This window comes from Mycteria americana, chromosome 5 (genome assembly GCF_035582795.1).
Source record: "Mycteria americana isolate JAX WOST 10 ecotype Jacksonville Zoo and Gardens chromosome 5, USCA_MyAme_1.0, whole genome shotgun sequence".
Classification (NCBI taxonomy): domain Eukaryota; kingdom Metazoa; phylum Chordata; class Aves; order Ciconiiformes; family Ciconiidae; genus Mycteria; species Mycteria americana.
The window spans coordinates 33,585,624-33,607,606 of record NC_134369.1 but is presented as its reverse complement, the minus strand read 5'-3'; the positions used below and the strand labels follow the sequence as shown (position 1 = coordinate 33,607,606).

The 21,983-nt window shown below is 43.6% G+C and overlaps 1 protein-coding gene across 1 annotated transcript in view; it reads left to right on the top strand.

Moving 5' to 3' along the window:
- The first annotated feature begins 2,393 nt into the window (after positions 1–2,393).
- The window catches only part of PAPLN (papilin, proteoglycan like sulfated glycoprotein), a 53,124-nt gene continuing 33,534 nt past the window's right edge, over positions 2,394–21,983 (top strand). The window contains exons 1-2 of the mRNA XM_075501500.1: positions 2,394–2,518; positions 14,349–14,411. Of these exons, the coding sequence (XP_075357615.1) occupies positions 14,355–14,411 (57 nt within the window). The 5' untranslated portion in view covers positions 2,394–2,518; positions 14,349–14,354. The remainder of the gene's footprint in view (positions 2,519–14,348; positions 14,412–21,983) is intronic.

The window sequence follows — 21,983 nt, the reverse complement described above, 5'->3', positions numbered from 1 at the left end:
TTAGTTGTGGTAAAAGTCTGGTCACTTCTTGTTTTATTTCAGCATCTCAGGAGGTTATCTGTTAAGTCTTCATGGGGTTAAAAATGAATCCAGATGTGTTTATGCAGTATCTGCTTTAATGCAGTAGGCACAGCTGTTTTTCGGATGTATTCTGGCTAGATTCCAACATGAGCAGTCACATTTTCCCCGTCTCTGAACTCCTTTGTAGTTTTAACTATCGACAAGAACACAAGAACACAAGAACATTACTAAGCTTGGTATTTCCAAAAAACATTCATTGAGGGTCCTGCTGCTGTAGGAAGAAATTTTAAGAATCACGTATTTATAAATTCATCTGGAGTTGTGTTTTTTTTGCCTACTAGCTTTTGAACCTTTGGGATTGGATTTCGAACCTTTTCTTGCCAATGATACAGGCTAAAAGCTTTAAACTGCTCTGAAGGTGTGGTTTATTCATAGAAGGCCAAGGGTTCAGGTTTTGGTTTGATCAAATATGATGAAGCTTAGGATATAACTGTGACAGCTGGCAGGATGGCAGTAGCCAATGGCCAGTTGAGAGTATGGGTGGATATAGAAAAAGCATGCACTGATGTAACTTCTTTCTGATGGAAAAGGAGGGCCCACAGCTTGGCCCAAGGACTGAATTTATTTTCTCAAAGGAAAATTTGAATCCAACGGGGCAAGGCAATAATCTCTATATTCTCAATTAGGCATTAAAAATGTCTGATTGTTGTCTCTCCTGACAAGGGGAACATAGGTAGCCATGCATCAGCACCACCGTTAGATATTCTTCCGGGGTGTGTTGTACCTTTCAGCCTTTTGGGGTTCTCCTGCTTCTTGGTGGAGGTGTGGCCATTTTGTGTTGGTTTTCCTGTTAGGCTTTGTCCTTGTTTATTGTGGCAGAGTTAGCTTGGACAGGAAAGTGCAGGATTGCTTTTGCGTGTGGAAAAGATGTGACTTTCATTTGAACTCTGTCCCCCGTGGGATGTGTAACGGTAGGACACGAGTACTGTGTAACTTTTGTGTTGCCAGAAACTTTCTGGCAACTTTCTAGTTGCCAGACAGGGATTGACCAGCAGGGATGAAAAGAGCTGTAGCCCTAGAATAAAATTGCTTCTATGTCACCTGGTGCATTTATGAGGCTGCTAGAAACTTTCTTTTCCGTTCAGAGCTGTCTGTGTCTAGGCTTGTCAACAGTTGCCAAGGATATTGTCTCTTTTGATCATCTAAAGCAGTAGTGTGGCCAAGAAGAGAGTAGTGATACCAGTTCTGGAGATTTCATTGCAAATCTTGATGTCTTCCTTGGAGATCCAGTACGTGGAGTTACCTGAAGGTAGAAGCTTCATCTTTCCTTTTGAAAGCAAGGTTCTGTTTCTCGTGGTTTCAAATGAACTACTGATGAAAAAGGACTCTAAAACTGGAAGGCAAACAATAAGACCAACCCAAACTTAACACTTTAAAGCTATTCTTAAAATCTTGGAGACCTCAGTCATAATATTAAGTAGGGTTGAAATGCTGGTAGTTGTTATAATTGCTGGACCAGAATCTTTTTATAGATCAGTGGTCTCTGTATTTCAATATTTGTTTGTTTTATACTAAGCAGAGAACAAAATCAAGGGGGGGAGGGGGGAATTGTCTGTTTTCAAGACAAAACAACAACAGCAACATGTAAGTTGTTATGCAATGATTTATCTAATATCCACATGATTAACAGCACAAGTTTTTCCTTGTAATGCATCCAACTAGATTCCTTTTCCCTTAACAATTTTTCTATTGCTAAGTTGTTCCTTCATGGGATTTTTCAGAGGGTTTCTGAATTGCATGGCATTTGTTAGAGGAAAAAAAGAGAAACCTAAGCTGCCATTGTCTTTGGTTAAATTCAGATCTGTATCCAAAGTGCTGGTATTTTCAGACCTTAGGGATCTGCTTAACTCTGCCTAGGGCCAGATCTAGCTGTGAATTGTATTTAAGTTCAAACTTTCTTTGGTCAAAAGCATATCTGTGAACTATGATTCAGGCTTTAGTTTTAAAGTAAATGTTAAGTTAAATAATTTTTTTTGGAGTTAGGAACTTACTGAAATGAATACCGAAGGGATCTGTGGATAACTGTCTCTCTTTTGATATGCTGCCAACAGCGAAAATAAAACTAGTTACAAGGGGCCCCGCCCCTGCAATAACTTAAGGCACAGTTCAGAGCTAACATGTGTGCTCACACACAGGCTACTGGAGCTGGAAACAATTCCAAAGCATGCGTGCGTGTGTGCGTGCTTACCCCTCTGCCTTTCCCAAGCAAAAGTGAAAACTCTTGTGAAGAAACTTCGAGGCTGAAGGGGTTAAATGAAATACAACTCTCCTTTTCCTGTTCAGTAAGGATTAGTAACCAAACAGAAGCTGGAGAGAAGAGTGCTTAAGAGCCACTGTTTGAACCAGAACGATAGGAAAGTGGGTTTTGGAGCTTGGCTGCAGCGTGGTGTAAGTGTCTCCAAGTTTTGCACTCACCTTTCACAGGTACCCGCAGAAGGTAAGTGCTGACTTTTGTGTTCTGGGCTGCGTCCTGATCCCTCTACCTGGATATCTGTTTTCTCTTAGTCTTTTCAGTGCTGTTTGTGCTTTTTAAACTACTTTTTGTTTCCCACCATTTTTTTCTTTCAGTTAAAAAGAGTACAGGGGAAAGGAGAGACCAGAGTCCTATGACTGCAAAATTTTATTTCCTAGAAGGGAGGGAAGATGACACTCTATGTATTTGGTGAACATTAATCCCTTTCACTTGCAGTTAATTAGACTGAGGCTTAATGTAATCAAAACTGCTGTTCCTGACATTGTGGTTGGGGGGAGCAGGGGAGTGGAAGGGAAAGGTACCAGTTTGACAGGATGCTGGACGAGCCCGCTGGGGTCAGACATATGTGCCCTGCCAGAAAGAACGCAGAAAGCAAGACAAATGTAGCAGGGATATTGACTGGAGACACGTAATTTTTGCTGGTCAGAATAAAAGCCTGCCTAGGTGCTAAGACTCTTGTACCCCCTAACTATCAGCCCCGGAGTGCTCAGCTGCTTCTGTCCCTGTGCTAGCAGGTGCTGAGGGGAGGGAGTCTCTCCTAATCAGTCTTGCATTGCTTTCAGCTGTGTGAGGATCCCTTTGGGGGGCTCTCCCCAGCCAAATGATGCTGTGAGAGTCGACGGGCCCGTTTGTGAGAGGGGAGGTTTGCAGGACTGGATTTCTCAGCCCTGAGGAAGTCTGAGGTGTGAGGCAGGCCAAGAAGGCAGCTTCGGGGACCTGTCCTGGCATGGAGATGGTAATGGCCTGGTAGCAACGTGGCAGGGTGGCAGATTTGCCTGATGCCCTGGTGTTCCTTGTGGGTGGTCAGGCGGAGGTAGAGGAGCAGCTGATTTGAGTTTCAAAGCTTTGACAAAGGTAGTATCAGTCTTGAAAGGAGTTCCTAGGACTAGGAATAACTGGTGTTAGTACAGGGTGGTATGTCTCTTTAGGTCTGTCTCTAGAGACCCTAAAGAGGGTTTGTCAACACTTTTGCTTATTACTTTCGGAAGTGTCTTCACAACACTTGGAGTTTGCTTTATGCCTTCTGCATTGCACTTATGAGGGCCCTTCAACAGCTTCTCTGTCAGCTGGCTGGTCGCTTAAATGTTCCTCTCCTGGCTTCTTAGAGATGTACCACCCTCTGTAACGCCAGAGCATTTCCCAGTCTCTGTAGGCAGAGCAGCCAGGAAAAACCATTCTTTCTGAGGTGCAGCGTGCTGGGGAGCCGACGTGCTACGCAGCCACGTGTGTGCTGGGCAACCTCATTCTGGACTTTCAGGACAAACGTTCTGCTGTTACAGGGAGCAAAGGGAGGTGTTTGTGATGTGCAACAAAGGGAGATGGGACCATGTATCTTTGGCACGGCACTAGCTTAAACTAAGATTTGTTAATGTTAGTAAAGGGCAAGATTAATAAAATGGAAAAAAAAACCAAACCATAGAGCAAATTTGTTGTCTCTGGAAGTTTTGCTTTTAGCATATTTTCCTGTCCAGTGTGAGATACTTGAGACTTCTTTTTCAAGCATATTTTCAGGTTCTCACACACTGTGGAGCATCCTGACACCTCAGAGGTGTTTGTTTTTAAAATATTTTGCTTCGTGAGTGTAAATGCTTGATGGCTTCACAGAAATGCTGGGGTTGGGGTAGTTACTCTGTAGCATTTGCATATTCCAAATCTGTCTACTAGTAAACAGTCCACTCTGTAGCATTTGAGAAAAGGTGTGTGACAAATGATTTGAGGTGATTTTCAGGCAAGGGTGTAGGATTTTGTTTGCTGGTTTCTCTCTGTATGTATATAAAAATAATGTTAGGTATAAACTAAGTTGTCTTAATTTTAAGGGGGAAGTAGTAATCATTATGGTACTATAATGCTATAGGGAAGTTAGAGAATTGGTGATCTCAAATGTTGCTGTTCAGTAAGTGCGGTATTTTTTGATACATATCCTGTATCTCTGGTTTTGGGTTGGGCTCTCTCTTGGATCCAGCTACTTACCCGCTTGGTGAAAGAGAAAGCCAGCAGAGCTCATCCAATCCAGTTGCTTAAGGGATTACTTGCCTCACAAATTAGGCACCAAGATTCAGCTGGAGTCTGTGTGAATGGCTGTGCCCTAACTTGCTGAAAGGGTTTAGGAAATGGGAAAGGAGTTATGTTGCTGCAACTGGTTTTCCTGGTGGTACCTGAGTTTGAGTTAAAAGAGCAAATTTTATTCTAAAGAAACACAGATGTTCTGTTAAAATCGGGAACCTGGGGGAAAAAACCTCCAATCTTGATCGAGGGCCCCTTCTTCTGAATGCAGTGTAAGTAAGGCAAAATACTGTTCTGTGCCTCGGAACAGGTATTGCTCAGGCTGCCAGAAGGCTTTCCCTTTGTTCAGAGGGGGGCTTTAAATGTTAATAAAATGTTAACCATTTAAATTAGATCACGTATGTACCTTGTGACTCATCAACACACAGCAAACAAATAGCTTTTTTATAAGAGGAGGAGAGGTGTTGTTTTGTAGAAGAACAGCACTTAGAATACATAGGATGCAATTACAATAGTCGTCGCAATTTGTGTCGCAGGCTCATCATTAGCTGAGCGAAGGGGCAAATGTTCTCCTAGTGACATATTGATGCTCAGTGAACTACAGAGAAAATAAGTTCTTTTGCTCTTGGGTCTGTGGGAAGGATTATACAAAACTGATGATAAACCCCGCAGTGTACCTAGCGTAGCTACTGAGCCTAGACAGTGATGGATGATTGCTCTGATCCAGTACAGTCATTTGCAGTTATGCCCATGGTATGATGGACTTGTCAAAAGAACTTATTTCACTGGAAATGATACTCTGCTGCATACAGTTTCCCTGTCTCATTTTTTAACACTCTTGGATCTGAAATGTGATTTGTTGTGGTCCAGTCTTGTCTTGGACAATTAATAACAATAATGGTTACTAGATGTTTGAGAAGGGACTTTAAAGGATTTGAGTGGTACCTACTCATATGCATAGTCTACGTACAAACCGCTTGTTTATGGTTTCTCACACAGCAGCAAGCTCGCCTTCTTGACATGCAGTCATGATGTATAGAAAACAAGTACCATCCACGGATTGTTTATTTCTCTGCCTAGCCCTTAAAGCAGTAACTGGAGGCTCTGGTTTGGGCATCTGTGGGAGAAACCAGCTTCAGAGCAAAGAACCAATTTATTTTTAGATCAGACTGTTGTCATTTTGCTGTGATCACACAGTGGAGCATGTGCTTCCTTTGAGATCTCTCCAGGCACTGCAGTGCGATCGCACCCTCCTAAGATCATTGTTTATGAAGTTAATTTTTAGTGACAGATGAAAGATGCTAGGGCTGGTATCCTTAGAGACTGCAGCCCTAATTCCACTGCCACACGTTCGGCCTCCTAAGTTTGCTAGTCAAAAGTTCTGGTTTTGGTTTTTCTCTTTTCCCCTTTTAATTTCTTTTAGTTCCCCTCATGTTAGTCATCTTTCCCTTGCAGAGTAATGTGAGTAAGCCCACTGACTTCTCTGGGGAATTCCTGCTTTGTACCACTGAAGGTATGTCTGCATCAGAGTCAGTAAGGGTGATTCCTTAGGGAAGAGGTGTACCCATACAAGTGTGGCGTGCTTGGAGTGTTTACAGATATATATAGTTAAAACTGAGTTAGCTTTAAAAAAAAAAAAAAAAAGTATCTTGGGTTCCAGAAACAATGTAGAGGCAGCAGCAATCAAAACCCGCATGGGGTTCAGGGCAAATACTCTCACGTTTTCCTGTCTATGTTATTAGTCCCCAAGCAAATTTATTTAAAGGTAACAGAGGTGTTCCCTATGTATACTGCAAGCGTGCTGTTGAATGCACTGCTAACATCCTCTCAGTGAACAGAGATGTAGATCTTGCAGAGAGAGGCAGAAAACAATTTGCATTGCTTTGAAGTTTCCTTTTGAGGTAACGCTCATTTTTTATTTTTTAGCCCCTTGCACAGCGCAGAAGATTGCCGTATTTATATTTAGGATGGAATGAAGTTAAATAACATTGGAAGTAATTTTGCACCATTGAAATGCTTTATTTTCCTAAAGAATTCTCCAAAATTTGAATTGGAAGGGATTAGTCTCGAGCTGGCTAACGTGTTTGTAAACAGTAGCAGTGCTCAGTGTCGGGTAGTATTTCACATAAGGCTAAATAACTCATGTAAGTGAAGCTTGAGCTGTGACAGGACAGTAGTAAAAGGTTGTTAGCCATTCCTCTTCAATTATGTTAGTGTTTGGGATATTATATCCTTGTCATGTATTTTCCATAGGCAGTGTGCGGCTTTTTGTTGTAATGTTAACTGTCTAAATTAGTCTGTGTGCACTTGTCATTATCCCTATGTGCTCCCAGATTTAATTAACAGCTAAGCACAGTGAGACTACCAAAATAGAAGGCAGAATCCCATCTTCACTCCTCATAATAAATCTCTGGCTGCAAACCTAATAGTGGAAGGCTGGTTGCAGAAAATTGAATCTCAGCTGATATTAATAGGTAGACGGAAAGTCATCCTCATGAAATACTGTATTAGCTCCTGTAAAAGGCTGGCATTGTGACCACATTTACTTGGAAGATGCCGCTTCACTGACCTAAACCTTAGATGCTTCATTGTGGATTTTGGAGAGTGCGAAAGAAGCAGATGTGCCTCTTTGCCTACCCCCTGTTAGGGTACGGTGTGAGGCCTTACTAGAACTTCTGTGTGTTTCACAGTCTGATCTTGCACTTGCACCTGATGATTTTTCAGCTCCGGCTTTGTGTGATTTTGGTATTCGGGTTAAAACTGTATGACAGAGGCTGCTATAGCTTCCCCAGGTGTTGACGAACTTGGCATTGCTGTAGAAGTCCCCTGTAAAGACACTGTTCAGTCTGAGTCGGCCACCTTAAGCGATGGCCCGGTGCAGATTTGTGTGCCTGTTATGAATCAGGCTGAAGGCTGAGATGAAAGCCTATTGATAGAGCAGTCTAGAAGATGCTTATATGTTACCACTACTCAGTTCTCCAGCCAGCTGGTGCTCTGCTGCTGTGCTCATTAGTAAGTTTTTGTAACTTTTTTTTTCATTTAACAAGGTGAATTTTAAAGTTATTCTAGCTGAAAGTTTATCTTTCATAATATGCATAATATAGCTGAAAGTACATCTCAGCAGGATTACTTTCTTGATGAGGATTCTTCAAGTCCTAGCATGTATTTAGAGTGAATTAATAGATCTGGATACCAATGGTAAAGATATCTCCATAAAACTTTTACTCAGACAACTTCTGTCTTGTTTTTCTTTATTCTCTCTCCTTTCCCACTAAGCCCTTTCAACCAGTCTTGTATTTAAACACGTGTTTATAAACATTTATCCCTTGCTTTGTATATAAACAGCTTTGTATATAAATGCAATGTTGCTCATTGTGTGGTCAAGGCAAAGGAAATTCAGCCTCCTCCCACTTTAACAGGCAGTTGCCTTATCCGCCCTGGCCCAAAGGACAGCAGGCCCAGGATTTTCTTTGGAAAAATGTCAAACAAATGATGGTTTCCTATAGTCGGGGAAGAAAACAGGCATATTAAGAAGTATCTTGAATGCGATATCCTCTGCCTAAAGGGGTGATTGGTTTCTTGGTTCCTCTGGGCTGTGTGATGTGGTCCTCAGGCTCGCCCAACTCTGCTCCCAGCCTAAGTAGGAGCTGCTAAAAGGAGCTTTTTCCTTACCCGTGATCGCTGCTCCACGGAGCCTCTTTCTCTCCCCGCCTTTTTCTCATCTTTTTGCTGTATGTGTATATTTTCCCTTTTTAACTCTTCCACCAAAAACTTTAAGGGTGCTTCTCAGTAGACAAGGCAAACAAAAGCAAGCTGGAACCAAGATACACTGGATGTTTTGAGAGAAAAGCAAAAATCATAATGTCTCTAGAAAATGTAATGAGGCTAAAAGACTTTGCTCTGAGTCAATGGCTAAAACAATTTATGCCGGTCGATAACTGGGCAACATATCATCATCCTTTCTGAGTTCCGACCTCCTTCAACCAAACTTCCGAAAATATAACAACTGAGTGAGATATGATGTGTTAAAGGGGGGTGGAGTTGGGAGTGGAGGAAAGGGAAGGAAATTCTGAAAAGGTGCGAGTAGCAGGATCACAGTGGCAACTTCTGCTTTAGTGCTGGATGTGCTAAACTTTACAATAAGCCATTTCTATCTGTATTGCAACAGGCAAATATTTGTTGCAGGGGTGGCCAACGTGTGGCTTGCAAGCCGTGCAAAGGCAGCTTCTGTGTCAGGGCTACCTCAGATGGGAATAACAGATCCAGACTGGGTAATCCAAATCCCCAACTGGGAGATGAAATGAGCTGTAAGGACCTGCTGAAGCTAGTATTGCTGGGTGGCTTTGCCATTTACCTGTGTGCCCAGCTAAATCTTGTCTGGCAATAGAAAAGTGGGAACCCTGAAGGGGTCTTTTTATCTTCTGCCTGTGAACCGCTCCCAGAAGAGTCCCTGACCCACATATGTGGTATGTGTCTATGGCCAAAGGATGATTTAGAAATGTGGTTCATGGGCAAAAGAAGACTGGTCTGTCTTATGTGCTAAACAGAGAAGAACCATGTAGCACTGTCTGTCCAATTATTTTCAAAAAGAATAGAGAAAAACCCAGACTGATAAATCTGTGAGCAATGGAACTCATGAAACCTGTTTTACTCTGACTTTGTGATCTGATTCTGTAGCAACTAAACAGCTTAAGCTCTTGTTTAAGCAAGGCTGAGTTATTTGTAACATCTCTTTCAAGTTTGGATTCCCTCCTGTTGAAAAGAAAAAGTCATCATCTAAATGGGTTAAAAGTCCAATACGTCTCTTCATCCCAACCCAGTATCTTTTCCCCTCAAACAAAAGTTAACTTTATGCTTTTGAAACCCTGAAATTAGCCAGCTGATTCAAAGTTATTTTCACATATATATACAGGCAACGTAGGTCTTGTTTCCCTAGGAACGTGGATGTTGAGAGGTTATTTGGAGAAGAGGCCAAGTTTAAGTAAGCAGTCTTGAAACTTGTTTGTGCATTGGAAGGCAGGATTTGCACACGTAAGGTAAATACAGGAGTCATTAAAACTGTCCTTGATTCTGAAACATACTCCTGGTCTTAATGAAGATTTGACTGAGCTTGCTAAGCCTGCCTGACCCTGGATAAGAGTTTGTAACTAAATAAAACATTTTTACTGCAGTTCACTGCTGGCTCCACTATAGAGAAATCTCCAAGACTGCCCATCTGTCTCTTCTAGACCTTCTATTTGTTAAGGCAAAGGCTTCTTTCCCGAGTGGGTTCAGTGTTAAGCCCTGAAATAAGGGTGCTTATCCCGCTTTCCAGTTGTACTGGAATTGTTGTGTTCTGTCCAGAGTTGTGAAATTCCAGCCATCTCCTTTGTGGCCCTCTGACCCTCCTGTCCACAGTGCCAAGGAGAAGTAGGTGCTGTGGAGGCAGTTTAGAAAGGGCACCAGAACATCCTTTCAGAAGTTTCTGAAATTTCTACAAAATATTATTTGATCCATACTGTTTTGGAATAGAAGTAAGGGTCCTGAGCTGCTGAAGTCAGATTCAAGTTTGAACTTCTCCAGTCTTCAGAGGAGCTTGGGTCAGCATCTCTTAGAGAAAACAGCTTCATAGTTCACGTCTGAACCGACTCTTTTTGACCAAGCTTACAGATGGCTGGAGCCAGTCACCACTTCAACCCTTTTATTCATCTAACCTGAGCAGTTAATGCCCGATGTGGTTGGCTAGACAATTTGAACCTCTTCTGGTGCATGGAATGGAGGTTTCAGCTGGGCACACCTCTGGTTCTGGCTGGAGATTCTGGTTGTTCCTTACTTATTGTGAACTGATTCTCATAATCCTTCTCACTGAGATGACTTGAGATGAATGAGATGAAAGCGGTGTTCCCCAGGGCTCGGTGTTGGGGCCAGTTCTGTTTAACATCTTTATCAATGATCTGGACGAAGGGATCGAGTGCACTCTCAGTAAGTTTGCAGACGACACCAAGTTGTGTGGGAGTGTTGATCTGCTGGAGGGTAGGCAGGCTCTGCAGAGGGACCTGGACAGGCTGGATCGATGGGCTGGGGTGAATTGTATGAGGTTTAACAAGGCCAAGTGCAAGGTCCTGCACTTGGGCCACAGCAACCCCATGCAACGCTACAGGCTTGGGGAAGAGTGGCTGGAAAGCTGCCTGGCAGAGAAGGACCTGGGGGTGTTGGTTGACAGCCGCCTGAATATGAGCCAGCAGTGTGCCCAGGCGGCCAAGAAGGCCAATGGCATCCTGGCCTGTATCAAAAATAGCGTGGCCAGCAGGACTAGGGAAGTGATTGTGCCCCTGTACTCGGCACTGGTGAGGCCGCACCTCGAATACTGTGTTCAGTTTTGGGCCCCCCACTACAAGAGGGATATTGAGGTACTGGAGCGCGTACAGAGAAGGGCGACGAAGCTGGTGAAGGGTCTGGAGCAGAAGTCTTATGAGGAGCGGCTGAGGGAGCTGGGACTGTTTAGCCTGGAGAAAAGGAGGCTGAGGGGAGACCTCATCGCTCTCTACAACTACCTGAAAGGAGGTTGTAGAGAGGTGGGGGTCGGTCTCTTCTCCCAGGTAACAAGTGATAGGACAAGAGGAAATGGCCTCAAGTTGCGCCAGGGGAGGTTTAGACTGGATATTAGGAAATTTTTCTTCACCGAGAGGGTTATCAAGCATTGGAACAGACTGCCCAGGGAAGTGGTTGAGTCGCCATCCCTGGAGGTATTTAAAGGACGTTTGGATGAGGTACTTAGAGACATGGTGTAGTGATGGTTTTTGGCAGTGTTAGGTTTATGGTTGGACTCGATGATCTTAAAGGTCTTTTCCAACCTATATGATTCTGTGATTCTGTGATTCTGTGACTTCATATTTTAGCACTATGGCAGGAATTCCTCCATGTGAGCTTTCCAGCAGCTGTTCCATATCTTGAGCATAAAGTCACCATTTCCCCTCCGGCCCTGCTGCTGTTTCGGGGTGGAGGGGGGTGGAGATGCTGTTCTAGCACACAGTGGGAAAAGGGAGCTGGGGAGGGTTGAAGAGAATTGAAGAAGGGCAGGAGGCACAGGGAGCAGCAGCTGCTGTTGTTACAAGTGAAAGCACTGCAAAACACTGTCCTTTTCGTTCCTTCCCCCGCATACCCAGCCTTCGGTGAGAAGAATGGCAAACAAGCAGAATAAACATATGCTGCTCTATCCCAGGTCCTACAAGGAGCGAAAGAGCCGTTAAATCCGGAAACAGAACTTGACCTTTTTTCCAAGGTTTCAGACAGATTCCCCGGTCCCATCTGTGTTGGTTTTGGTTGAAAGTAAGGCAAAAGGGATCAATGCTGAATACTACATCTGAGGAAGCTTTTAAAATAACAAGTTTGTTGAAGCTCACAGAATCAGACACAAGATTTGTGTTGCAGTGGGGTATTTAATAGGATACAGAAGGCCCTGTTCTTTTTCTGACCATCCTTCCTGGAATCTGCTGACTAGTTTAATAGGGCTGGATGGTCTAAATTTTTAATGCTAAATTTGGGACATATGACAGCAATTCCCATGCAAATACAACGGCACAAAAATATAAGCAAGCACCAGAGCTGTAACCTCTTGCTGCTTTGATGCAGGGGATCGTCCCAAACATTGGGTGCTGTCTCTAGTTGTTTCCTTACGGAATCTTTTTAACCTATCTGGCTAAAAACCTCCAAGATACTAACTACTTGGGGAGTGGGAGCACTGCTAGCCCTGGTGAGCTGCTTCTCTAGCCTCTTCTCCAGGAGCCTCACGTGGTTTGTGCCCAGCCTGTCTGCCTCTTGGCTCGCATGCTAGAAGGAGCTGAGCGGGCAGTCCATGAGCAGCAGAGCAAGGCTGCTGGAGTAAGGGATGTGACTTCCACAGCCATCTCCATGAACCTGAGAGGTGCCTGGAATGGAAGATGTGAGAGAGGAATGCTGGGGAAGAGATATTTTTTCCTCTGGGCAGTAGGAAGGGTAGCTGATCAAGCTCAAAGATTTACCTCTGACCCCACCACCATTCAAGGAAGATGCTGGTCTCATAGTGCGCTTTGCTAGTGCTGTGAGAAAGTTACAAGCTGCTGTAGGAAAGCTGTGCTGTTCACGTGCATGGAACTTGTAGAAAAAGGGGTCTCTCCTGGCTGTCCTTCCCCTCTGAAAGGATCTGGCAGTTGGATAGGGTTGTGACACAGATCTAGCCTGTGTTTTGGCTGTTGGCCTCTGCAGCATAGAGAGTGTACTTGACCTCTTGTGGAGGGCATCTCCAGGTTGTTTCTTCCTTGACTTGAGTGGGAAGAGAAGTAGCAGCATGTGTGGGTGACAGAGGGTACATAGTCTTCCCTCAGTTTCTTAAGAAGGACTAATCAAAAATTAATGAAAGTCTATTCATATAAAAAGCTCCTATAGCTTCGTTTTCTTATGAATCGTATGATTGGCACTGAGTATATAGGGAGAGAAGCTTATCAGCACTTGTTTTCCCAAGTACATTTTTCCTGTTCATTGCTATTTTGCACACAGAATTTGGTGCAACTGGATTTTCAGCACTTTAGTAGTTTTTACATCTGAAAGGAAGAACATTAAAGAACAAGCTTTTTATCCCCAGCACTGTGAATGTTGGGAGTGTCAAAACCCATGGTGTATATGGACTTACCGAGTTGTAATGAGCTGTGGTTCAATGAGGCCTAGCACTATGAGAAAAATGGTTGACCACCATAAAGTAACCTGAAATATGCAAATGCTAGATCAAGCAGGTTTCATTTTGAGTATATTTTGTTTCTGATTTGATATTCTCATGCAACAATGATTTTATATCAATATTATCATTGTTAATGGTGGTATACATTCTATATTTTCTCTGGATTTAATAGGCCAGGCTAAAGGAGCTATGTATGAAGTTTTAATATTAAAACAGATGTCTGATGAGATCAACATTTCTTCCTTGATGCTTTTATGCACTATGAAAGGAAGATTTCTCCATCTTTCCTTTTTCCTTTCCTTTCCCAAGTTAGAAAGAAGCTTAGACTAGATAAAACTGTGCTAGGAATATCTAGTCTATCTCTTCTTTACGGGCTCAATCAACTGGTCATGAGGTCACGAGAAACAGGCAGTCTCTCGCGGCTGAAGTGTCCATGGTCACAGCTGTAAACGCTGGTGATTGGTGTGGGCTTGGTTGCTGCAACTCAAGAGAAGAAGGATAAAGTAGCAACAGGCAATGCACCAATGGAGCATTGTGGTCCCAAATGTGCATAATGCCCCGATTTTTAGGAACTGTTGTATCCTGTTGTACGCTGCCATACCGGTCTGTGTGGCCTGATCTCCTTTCTAGCTCTGCAGAAGGGATATAACTACTGATGGTTGAATCTAGCTATAGCTGTCCATGATGAACTGTAGGATTCTAAACAAGCAAGATCACAGACAGACAGACATCTTGGGTTGGTTGAAGTCATTGCAATCTTCAAGTATTTTATCATGTGTATATGTAAAAGGGTGGGAGGGCAGACATGCAACAGCATGCATCTTCCACTGTGCCCGGGGATGGTGTTCTCATAATACCAGAGGAAAGTTCAGGGAAATATTTGCACTCAGTAATTACATTCTGGCTTTCTGTGCAGGGTAATTTCAGTCTTTGCAGTTGCCTTCATCTATCCAGGGAGTGTAGTGATAAAACTGTTTTTCTTCTCTCACCTTGATTTTAGTTCCACCTCCATTTTTACTGTATAGTATCTTAGCTTTTCCACCATACAAGCAGCGAAGAAGCCAGCAATTCTGATCAATAATCTTTCTGTTCCCACAGGCAGAGATGAAGAACTTGTTCCTTCTGCTCATGCTAGCAATGATACCACCTTCTGCATTTTCAGTAAGTAAAAGCTCTTCTGAACACTGTTACGAGAAATAAAAGATAATTCTGTTAAGGACTGTCAACATCTATAACTCAAGTATTTTGTAGAAAGTATTCCTGAAAGAGCTAATGGGTTCAAGTCATCAGGCCTACTGTGGTACATGTTATGAAAAGTCTAACATGGCAATTAAAAAACAAAATTCTGGTAGTGCTTTTGGCTCTAGGGGTGTTATCTGCAAAGCAGTAATTGCTGTCTCCTGCTTCAAAGCTACGGAGAGTTGTCACTTGAAGTAAAAAGAATGAATCTTTGGTTAGCTGTTTTTTCTCTTTTCTTTGGTCTTAGTGGTCTAAGCCATATGGTTTAGCTTTACTGGGGGAGGTAATCTTTATGTTAAGCCAATTTGATATTGTCAGAAAAAGAACACAGCCATTAGGAACTGGGATTCCTCTTCCTTTCTGAGAGAGAAGTGGGATCTTTCTGAAGTAAATGCAGCTTGAGAGCGGTTTCTCTGAGTTTAACTTCAATTGTATTAATGAGTTGGACATCTGAGGTAAAAGGTGACCTGCTGAGTAGAGTGGAAGTGTTAGCAAAGGAAGCCGTGCTATGTTTGTTAGGTGTAAAGGAACAGAGAGGGGGAAAAAAAAGAGGTAATTATCACCTGGAGTAAGTGTTTTGTGGGAGTAGTGAGGAATTATAAATATGCCGTGAAAATTAATGAGTCCATAACTTTTAATCTCTAGTACAATAATGAATTTCTATTCCTAGATTCAGTATTTGCAAATACTTTCTAGGCCTTCTTTGAAGATCAGGGATTAGAGGCCAGAAATCAAGCAGAGTTTGTTAGTCGTCATAGATTTCCTATCCTACAGATGGAAATATTATGCTTAAATGAGATCTTGCTATCTCACATCTAATAGAAGATGGTGCTGTATGTTAAAAGAACCAGAAATGGAATATACTATACTCAGTTCATCTGTTCACCTGCCTATCTCCAACCTGGTGAGTTTTTGGAGGGGAAATGACTGAAGCACCCTGCAACTGTGAAGGCTGACATTTCCCTGTAGCATTAGACTCTGTCCCCTGCATACAGTCAGTAGCTCCTGTTGAAGGCACGCTGAATGAACAGAGAAGGTTTTGCTTGGCCACCGCTTAATTTCAGTTTCCCTGACATGCCGGGTCTGTCCAAGCCATGAGGAAGCAGGAAGATCCAGCAGCACTGAGGCACTCTGCTGTGGTAATTCTCCCTTTTTTTTCTGGGAGGGAAGAGAGAAACGGTGTTGGTTTCTGTCGTGGTTTAACCCCAGATGGCAACTAAGCCCCACACAGCCGCTCGCTCACTCCCCCTGCAGTGGCATGGGGGAGAGAATCAGAAGAGTAAAAGAGAAAACTGGTGGGTTGAGATAAAGACAGTTTAATAGGGGAGGCAAAAGCTGCCCATGCAAGCAAAGCAAAACAAGGAATTCATTCGCTACTTCCCATGGGCAGGCAGGTGCTCAGCCATCTCCAGGAAAGCAGGGCTCCGTCACGCGTAACAGTTACTTGGGAAGACAAACGCCATCACTCTGAACGCCCCCCCTTCCTTCTTCTTCCCCAGCTTTATATGCTGAGCATGGCGTCATATGGTATGGAATAGCCCTTTGGTCAGCTGGGGCCAGCTGTCCCGACTGTGTCCCCTCCCAGCTTCTTGTGCCCCCCCAGCCTACTCGCTGGTGGGGTGGGGTGAGAGGCAGAAGAGGCCTTGACTCTGTGTAAGCACTGCTCAGCAGTAACGAAAACATCCCAGTGTTATCACCACTGTTTCCAGCACAAATCCAAAACATAGCCCCATACTAGCTACTATGAAGAAAATTAACTCTACCCCAGCCAAAACCAGCAGAGTTTCATATGGGCCATTCCCTACCAGATGCTAATGCAAGTAGGCTGAACCATAGCAAGAGATGGTCAGCTTGTGAGAGCTGGAGCTGGCAGGACTGATTGTAGTGATGGCAACTCAAGTCTGTGCTAGATCAGGCTATGCACCAAGAGTAGTGGAGCTGCCTGAACTCCCACAGGCGGGATAGCTCGGAACAGCAGTACCTGCATGCCTCTGTTTCAGTGCTGCAGAGGAGGAGTGGTAGCCCTGCTGCTATAAATGGAAATGTTGTACATATGTGGTGGGAGAAAGGAAGGGAAAGAGAGAGAGAGACTGAAAACTGAGGCAGGGAATGGTGGGGAAAATAAGTTGGAGAATTGCTTGCCATTCTACCCCATTCTCCACTCCTTTAGTGCTTCACCTGAGATGGCAGGCTTATTGAAAAATAACTTTAATTCATGTCACATAGCATTGAAAAGGCCCCTTCCCTGTGCTGTTCTTTTGTAATTCCCAGTGGCAGAGGTATAAGACTGTCAGGTGGCATGGTGCATTTCCCCACGCTGAAAGAGAGATGCTTCCTTTCATGTATAGTAACATATCTCTAAGAAATTGAGGCTCTGTCACTTTAACTGTGCTAAGTATTAGATCCAGAGCAGCCTTGCAGCTGAGACAGCAGCAATTGTTTTGATTTTGGTATCAAATGAGCTGCCAGTATAGCAGCACATGGGTAGAAAGGGGGGTCACCTCCAGCTATACAGTGAATAGTATACACCCCAGGAAGAAGAAGAGGGTGGTGGTGGGAGAACTAAAAACAGCAGAAAAGGCACAGACTAGCATGTGTGGGTTTTATTCCAGAATGAACCACTTACCTCTTAGAACCATCCTGTCCGCTCATGCGAACAACAACTGGACACCTTTTGTCCCAGAAGCAGGAAAGCACGAACTTGCAAACACGCAGACCGATAGTGCTAATGGGAGTACAGCTAAAACGTGTGAACTGCCGGCTTACACGAGGATGGAGATGGGTCTGCAGGGATTCGTGTCTGCTTGCGATTAAAGGGTGTAGATTGATGCCTGCTGCTTTTCATCTCTTCTCCTACTTTTGGAGTGGAGTAGCTGAACTTGTTTTTACTTTATTGATTGTTAGGCTAGGGAAAGCAGCAAGCAGTATAAGGGCAGAAATGTTGACAGCGCTGAGACTTTAAGAGCAGCTGAGGCTATTGCCTACATCTTCTCTCTGCTCGCAGTCTGAGAGTGCCTGGTTTATCTGCCAGACATGGCAGGCAGCGTTAAGGAGCAAGAGAGGGACTCCTGCTTGTCAAAGCCACTGGCTGCTGAGAATTTCCTGCCCAGTGCTCCATCCTTGGTGGGACCCACTAGACTCTTCCTCCCTTCGTTCCTGCTAGAATATGGAGAGGGTCTTACCATACAGCTCCTGTGGTGTCTGTCCCTTTTCACCAGGCTTTGAAGGATCTGGAAAAGGAGGTCACCCATTACTTGTAGTTCCTTTATTGTGGGCAGTGTGGTAGTATTAGAAACTACAGCCAGATGGTCAGGAGGAGTTGTGTTTAGGGGCTATACGAATAGAAAACAAAGATGTCTCTCCATCTTATATACGTCTTTACATCTTATACCCTAGCTGTTAATGCAGAACTGAGACAGAAGAGTCTAACGCAATTTCAGGCCATCCTGTCATTGCTTCTAGGAAGGTTGTAAACAGTGGCAATAATGGAAAATGCCAGGTTCAAGTGTTTTTGTCATTATTCCTCCTGTGTTTTCAGAGAAGGATGAAATGATGTAAAACTGCCTGAGCCCTGTCCATTAGTGCTACTGCTGATAGAACGGTGCTTCTGGTGATCTGGAGAAAATAAATTCTGAAGGTTTTCCATGTGAATAACTTCTATTATTGTTGCGTGCATGTATTTGGCATGATTGGGTGTGTATTGTATGCTTTGGGTTTGCTTTATGTTTAGTAAACATCACATTCATCAGATTTCTCTCTGCCTCAATTTCTTTTTTACAAGTGTGATTTCATGTTGGCAAATTTTTGTATTTGGAATTCCTTCTTTCCAGATTGGAAACGTCTTATCTGCCCATACCATGAGGCTATTTCAAGGAAAAGCTGCTCATCAGGGGAAGAGTTTTATTTAATCTTTTATGATCTGTAGGTATTACCTGATAGTTAGATCCTGTCCAATACTTATATTTGCCCCTACATTGTACTGCAGATGTGCTTAAAGTGAAGGCTGGTCTGAGGCTTGGCTGAAAATCATATTCAAATACATTTCATCTGGGCAGTATTGCTTTCTATGGGTCTGCATTTCTAGGTTAAAATGCTGGGTTTAATTTCTTCTAAAGAAATGAACATTGTTATTGTTTAAACACAATCGATTGACTAAACTTCTAAACCCCTTAACCAGATCTGACAGAAAAGGCAGAAGGTGCAGAAGGACCTCAAAGTTAAGGTCATACAGAAACAGTGAAAATTACTGTGAGGAGGGAGAAAGAGAAGGAGATTTTATTAATGTTCCTATTGAGGAAAAGGTAGAAAAAGTGCACAAGAATAATTGTACTGGGTAGGACCAGTTCATTTTGCCCTATATTCTATCTCCAGCTATGTCACAAACGCATGTCTAGAAAAAACTGTAAAAAGATTGGTAAGTAAGTACAATTTCCCCCAATATGCTTCGAGTCTCCAATCATTTGTAGTTTATGAACCCTTTGAGCTGGAGACATCTCTATTTCTCTTCCCTGAATTTGGTCAGCATCTCCTTGAAGCCATGTAGACTTCCAGCATGTCAGCATTTCTATCATAACACCAAGATCCTGCTCTTGCGTGGTAAAGGTCAGATCATACATAATAATTTTATTTGTTAGGATAGGATTTGTGTTTTCTCCCATACATCACTGAAATTACCTACATGAAATCTCAACTGTCATTTTAGTGACAAGTCACTTATACTATGATGTCCCTCCATAGTTCTTTGCAGTCTCTCTCATCAGCTGTCTTCGTTACTTCTGTGGTTTTGGTGTAACTTATAAATGTGTTGAGCTGTTCAGGTTCCTTATGGAATTCTGCTGCTAATGTCAGTTCTTGCAGTGGATGGAGATTTCATTTCTACCTTTGTTTTTGACTTTGGGCCACCTGCTCATCATCCATGCAAAGACTTTCCTTCTGGCTGCCTAGCTTCTTCCAAAGCTTTAGGTGAAGGATTTTGTTGAAAGCTTTTTGGAAATCTGAGTGTATCTGACAGGTTACCCTTGTTGACATGTTTGTGAATCGCTCAAAGAACTGCAATAGTCTTAGGAGGATTTGCCTTTAAAAAAGCCTTGTTGACTTTTTCCCAAATATACTGTATTTATGCAGGTGCCTGCTAATTCTGTTCTTTGTTATAATTTCTATTAATTTATCAGTAGGCATCAGTTTTACACTATGTGGATGTACAGTTCCTTGGGTTCCCCTGGGATCCTTTTGTAAACTGTGTCAGATTTTCCACTTTCCAATAATCAGATGCCAAAGTGGTTTTAGCCGAGAGGGTTGTCTGCTAGTATGTAACAGTTTATCCATTTCAACCTTGAGCTCCTGTTAGGTCCCTTGGATAAACAACTTCTGGTGACTTCATACTGTGTGTTTTGTCCACTTTTCCGAATGAGTTTGGGGTCATAAAGTTTTCTCACTATCCCCCTCTTTGTGGCGTTTTCTGAATGTCCCCAGTTTCTTCCAACCAGGATTCCAAGGCTTCCAAACAAGGATTTTAATTTGACTTCTCTGCAACGGCTGTATCTTTTGAGAGAGCTCTTTTTATACTCTAGTCAGCTCCAGGCCACCCAGAGTTTCTGGAAGGCTTTTCATTTCTGAAAAGTAAGTTACCTGCTCTGCGCGCTAGCCAGCAAGCCAGCAGAGTCGCGTGGGGCAGCACGTACCTGGTCCTGCAGCAGGTGAGGCATGCACCGCGTCCTGCCCAGCCCACGGGAGAGCCGGGGATGTGGAAGGAGCCAGGTGTATGGTGGGACAGCCCATAAAGAGGTAGAAGAGCGAGGAGTGCTGGGGGGAGGTGAACACAGGGAACATGGAAAAGAGTTGGGAACAATGAGGGAGTGGGTTAAGTGATGTAGGGAGAACCTGAAGTGGTTTTGGGAGCTGAAGATGTAAGGGAAACGATGGGTTTTAGCGGATTTGTTAGAGGGGATATGCTAACGAGCAATGGCTAGGGTGATAAAGGGGAATGAAAGGAGATATACACAGTGAGTGTAAAAACCACAAGCCATTAAAACTAATGAAGCCTCGGGTTTTTTTCTCCTCTTTGTGAAGCAGTTTGTCTTAATAAGATGCTCTCTTCTTCTGTACCATTTTGTATTTCGCTTCCTGCTGTCACCACCTTGTTCACTTTCATTCTTGTTTTTCTAGTTTTGCTCAAATGCAATTCTTTGATTGCTTATTCATTATTCATAAAAATGGTACTTGGCATTCTTCACCTTCAAAGCTCTTTGCCAGCCTGCTGTGTCTGAGCCAAGATCAATGGTTAAGACAGAATTATAAAAAATGCTTTGCTATGTGGGTCTGATTCATTTGCTTATTTTTTGTTGCATTTTCGGCTAATAGCATAGCTGGTTGCAGATGGATTTATCTTGAAAATGCATCTATTGGAATAGTAGCATCCATCTACATTACAAATGTGTGAGATACACTGAACATTTTCAGCTCCCTTTCAATTAAGTGCGAGTGTTGAATGCCACATGTCTTGCAGGGCTTAGCTATATGGAAACATTATAGGTGATCATCACTGTAGTACTGGGTAGGTCTTCTGGCTATAGAAAGGAGAAGGAAACGGTTCATGTCCTGAAAAGCAGATGGTCTAAGAATACACTCCACGTGGGTTGTTTTTGTCAGGGCCCTGATGGCACTACCAGGTTTACTGGCCCTTACTGGCCTCATCCCACCCTGCCCACAGCCCAGGACCCCGCTGCAGCCACCCGGGGCCGTCAGCCCCTGCCCCAGCGATGCTGCAGCAGGGCTGCTCTCCAGCTCCCCACAGCCCTGCCCAGCCCGGCCGTGGGTCCTGACGAGCCAGGCCCACCGGCGGTCCCACATCCTGGGCTGGCTTCAGCCGGAGTTGCCCAGTTGCCAGGGCTGGGGCTGTCCCGCAGCCTGCCCTGCTCCCTGCTCCCTGCCTTGCCCTGCCGCCCCGGGAGAGCCCCGTGCTGCCGGCCCCAGCCCACAGGCAGCAGCCAGCCCTCGGCGCACCTTGACAGTTATCGTTTTCCCCCCCCTCCCTTATTAACGTTTCTCTAAGCAATTAACTTTTCTCTAAGCAATTATAATTCAAACTTAGCAAAGCTGCGTTCTTCACTGGAGACTTCTTACTTGCCAAGACTGTGGCAATGAAACCATTACAGAATAAATCACTGGGGTGATAACTTTCTTTTGTAAAGTGTTTGGGTTTCACCCTTCTTTCATACATGTTTCATCAGCGGGGCTACAGTTCAGGGGTGTGTCAAAATAAACATTAACCTTATGTCAGAAACTGTAAACCGCAGAGAGCAGATATTTATCAAATAAAAGGATGTAGTGTTATTTGAGAAATACTAAGAAAGGTTAAAGAGAGAGTCTGATTTTTACTGTAGTTTTAAGCCATGGAAATGCTGCATAAAATAACAGTGATACCTGGGGAATCAAACTCGCATAACTCGTCATTGACAGCGATATCTATTTTCAGTGGGTAGCAATTGTACAGGG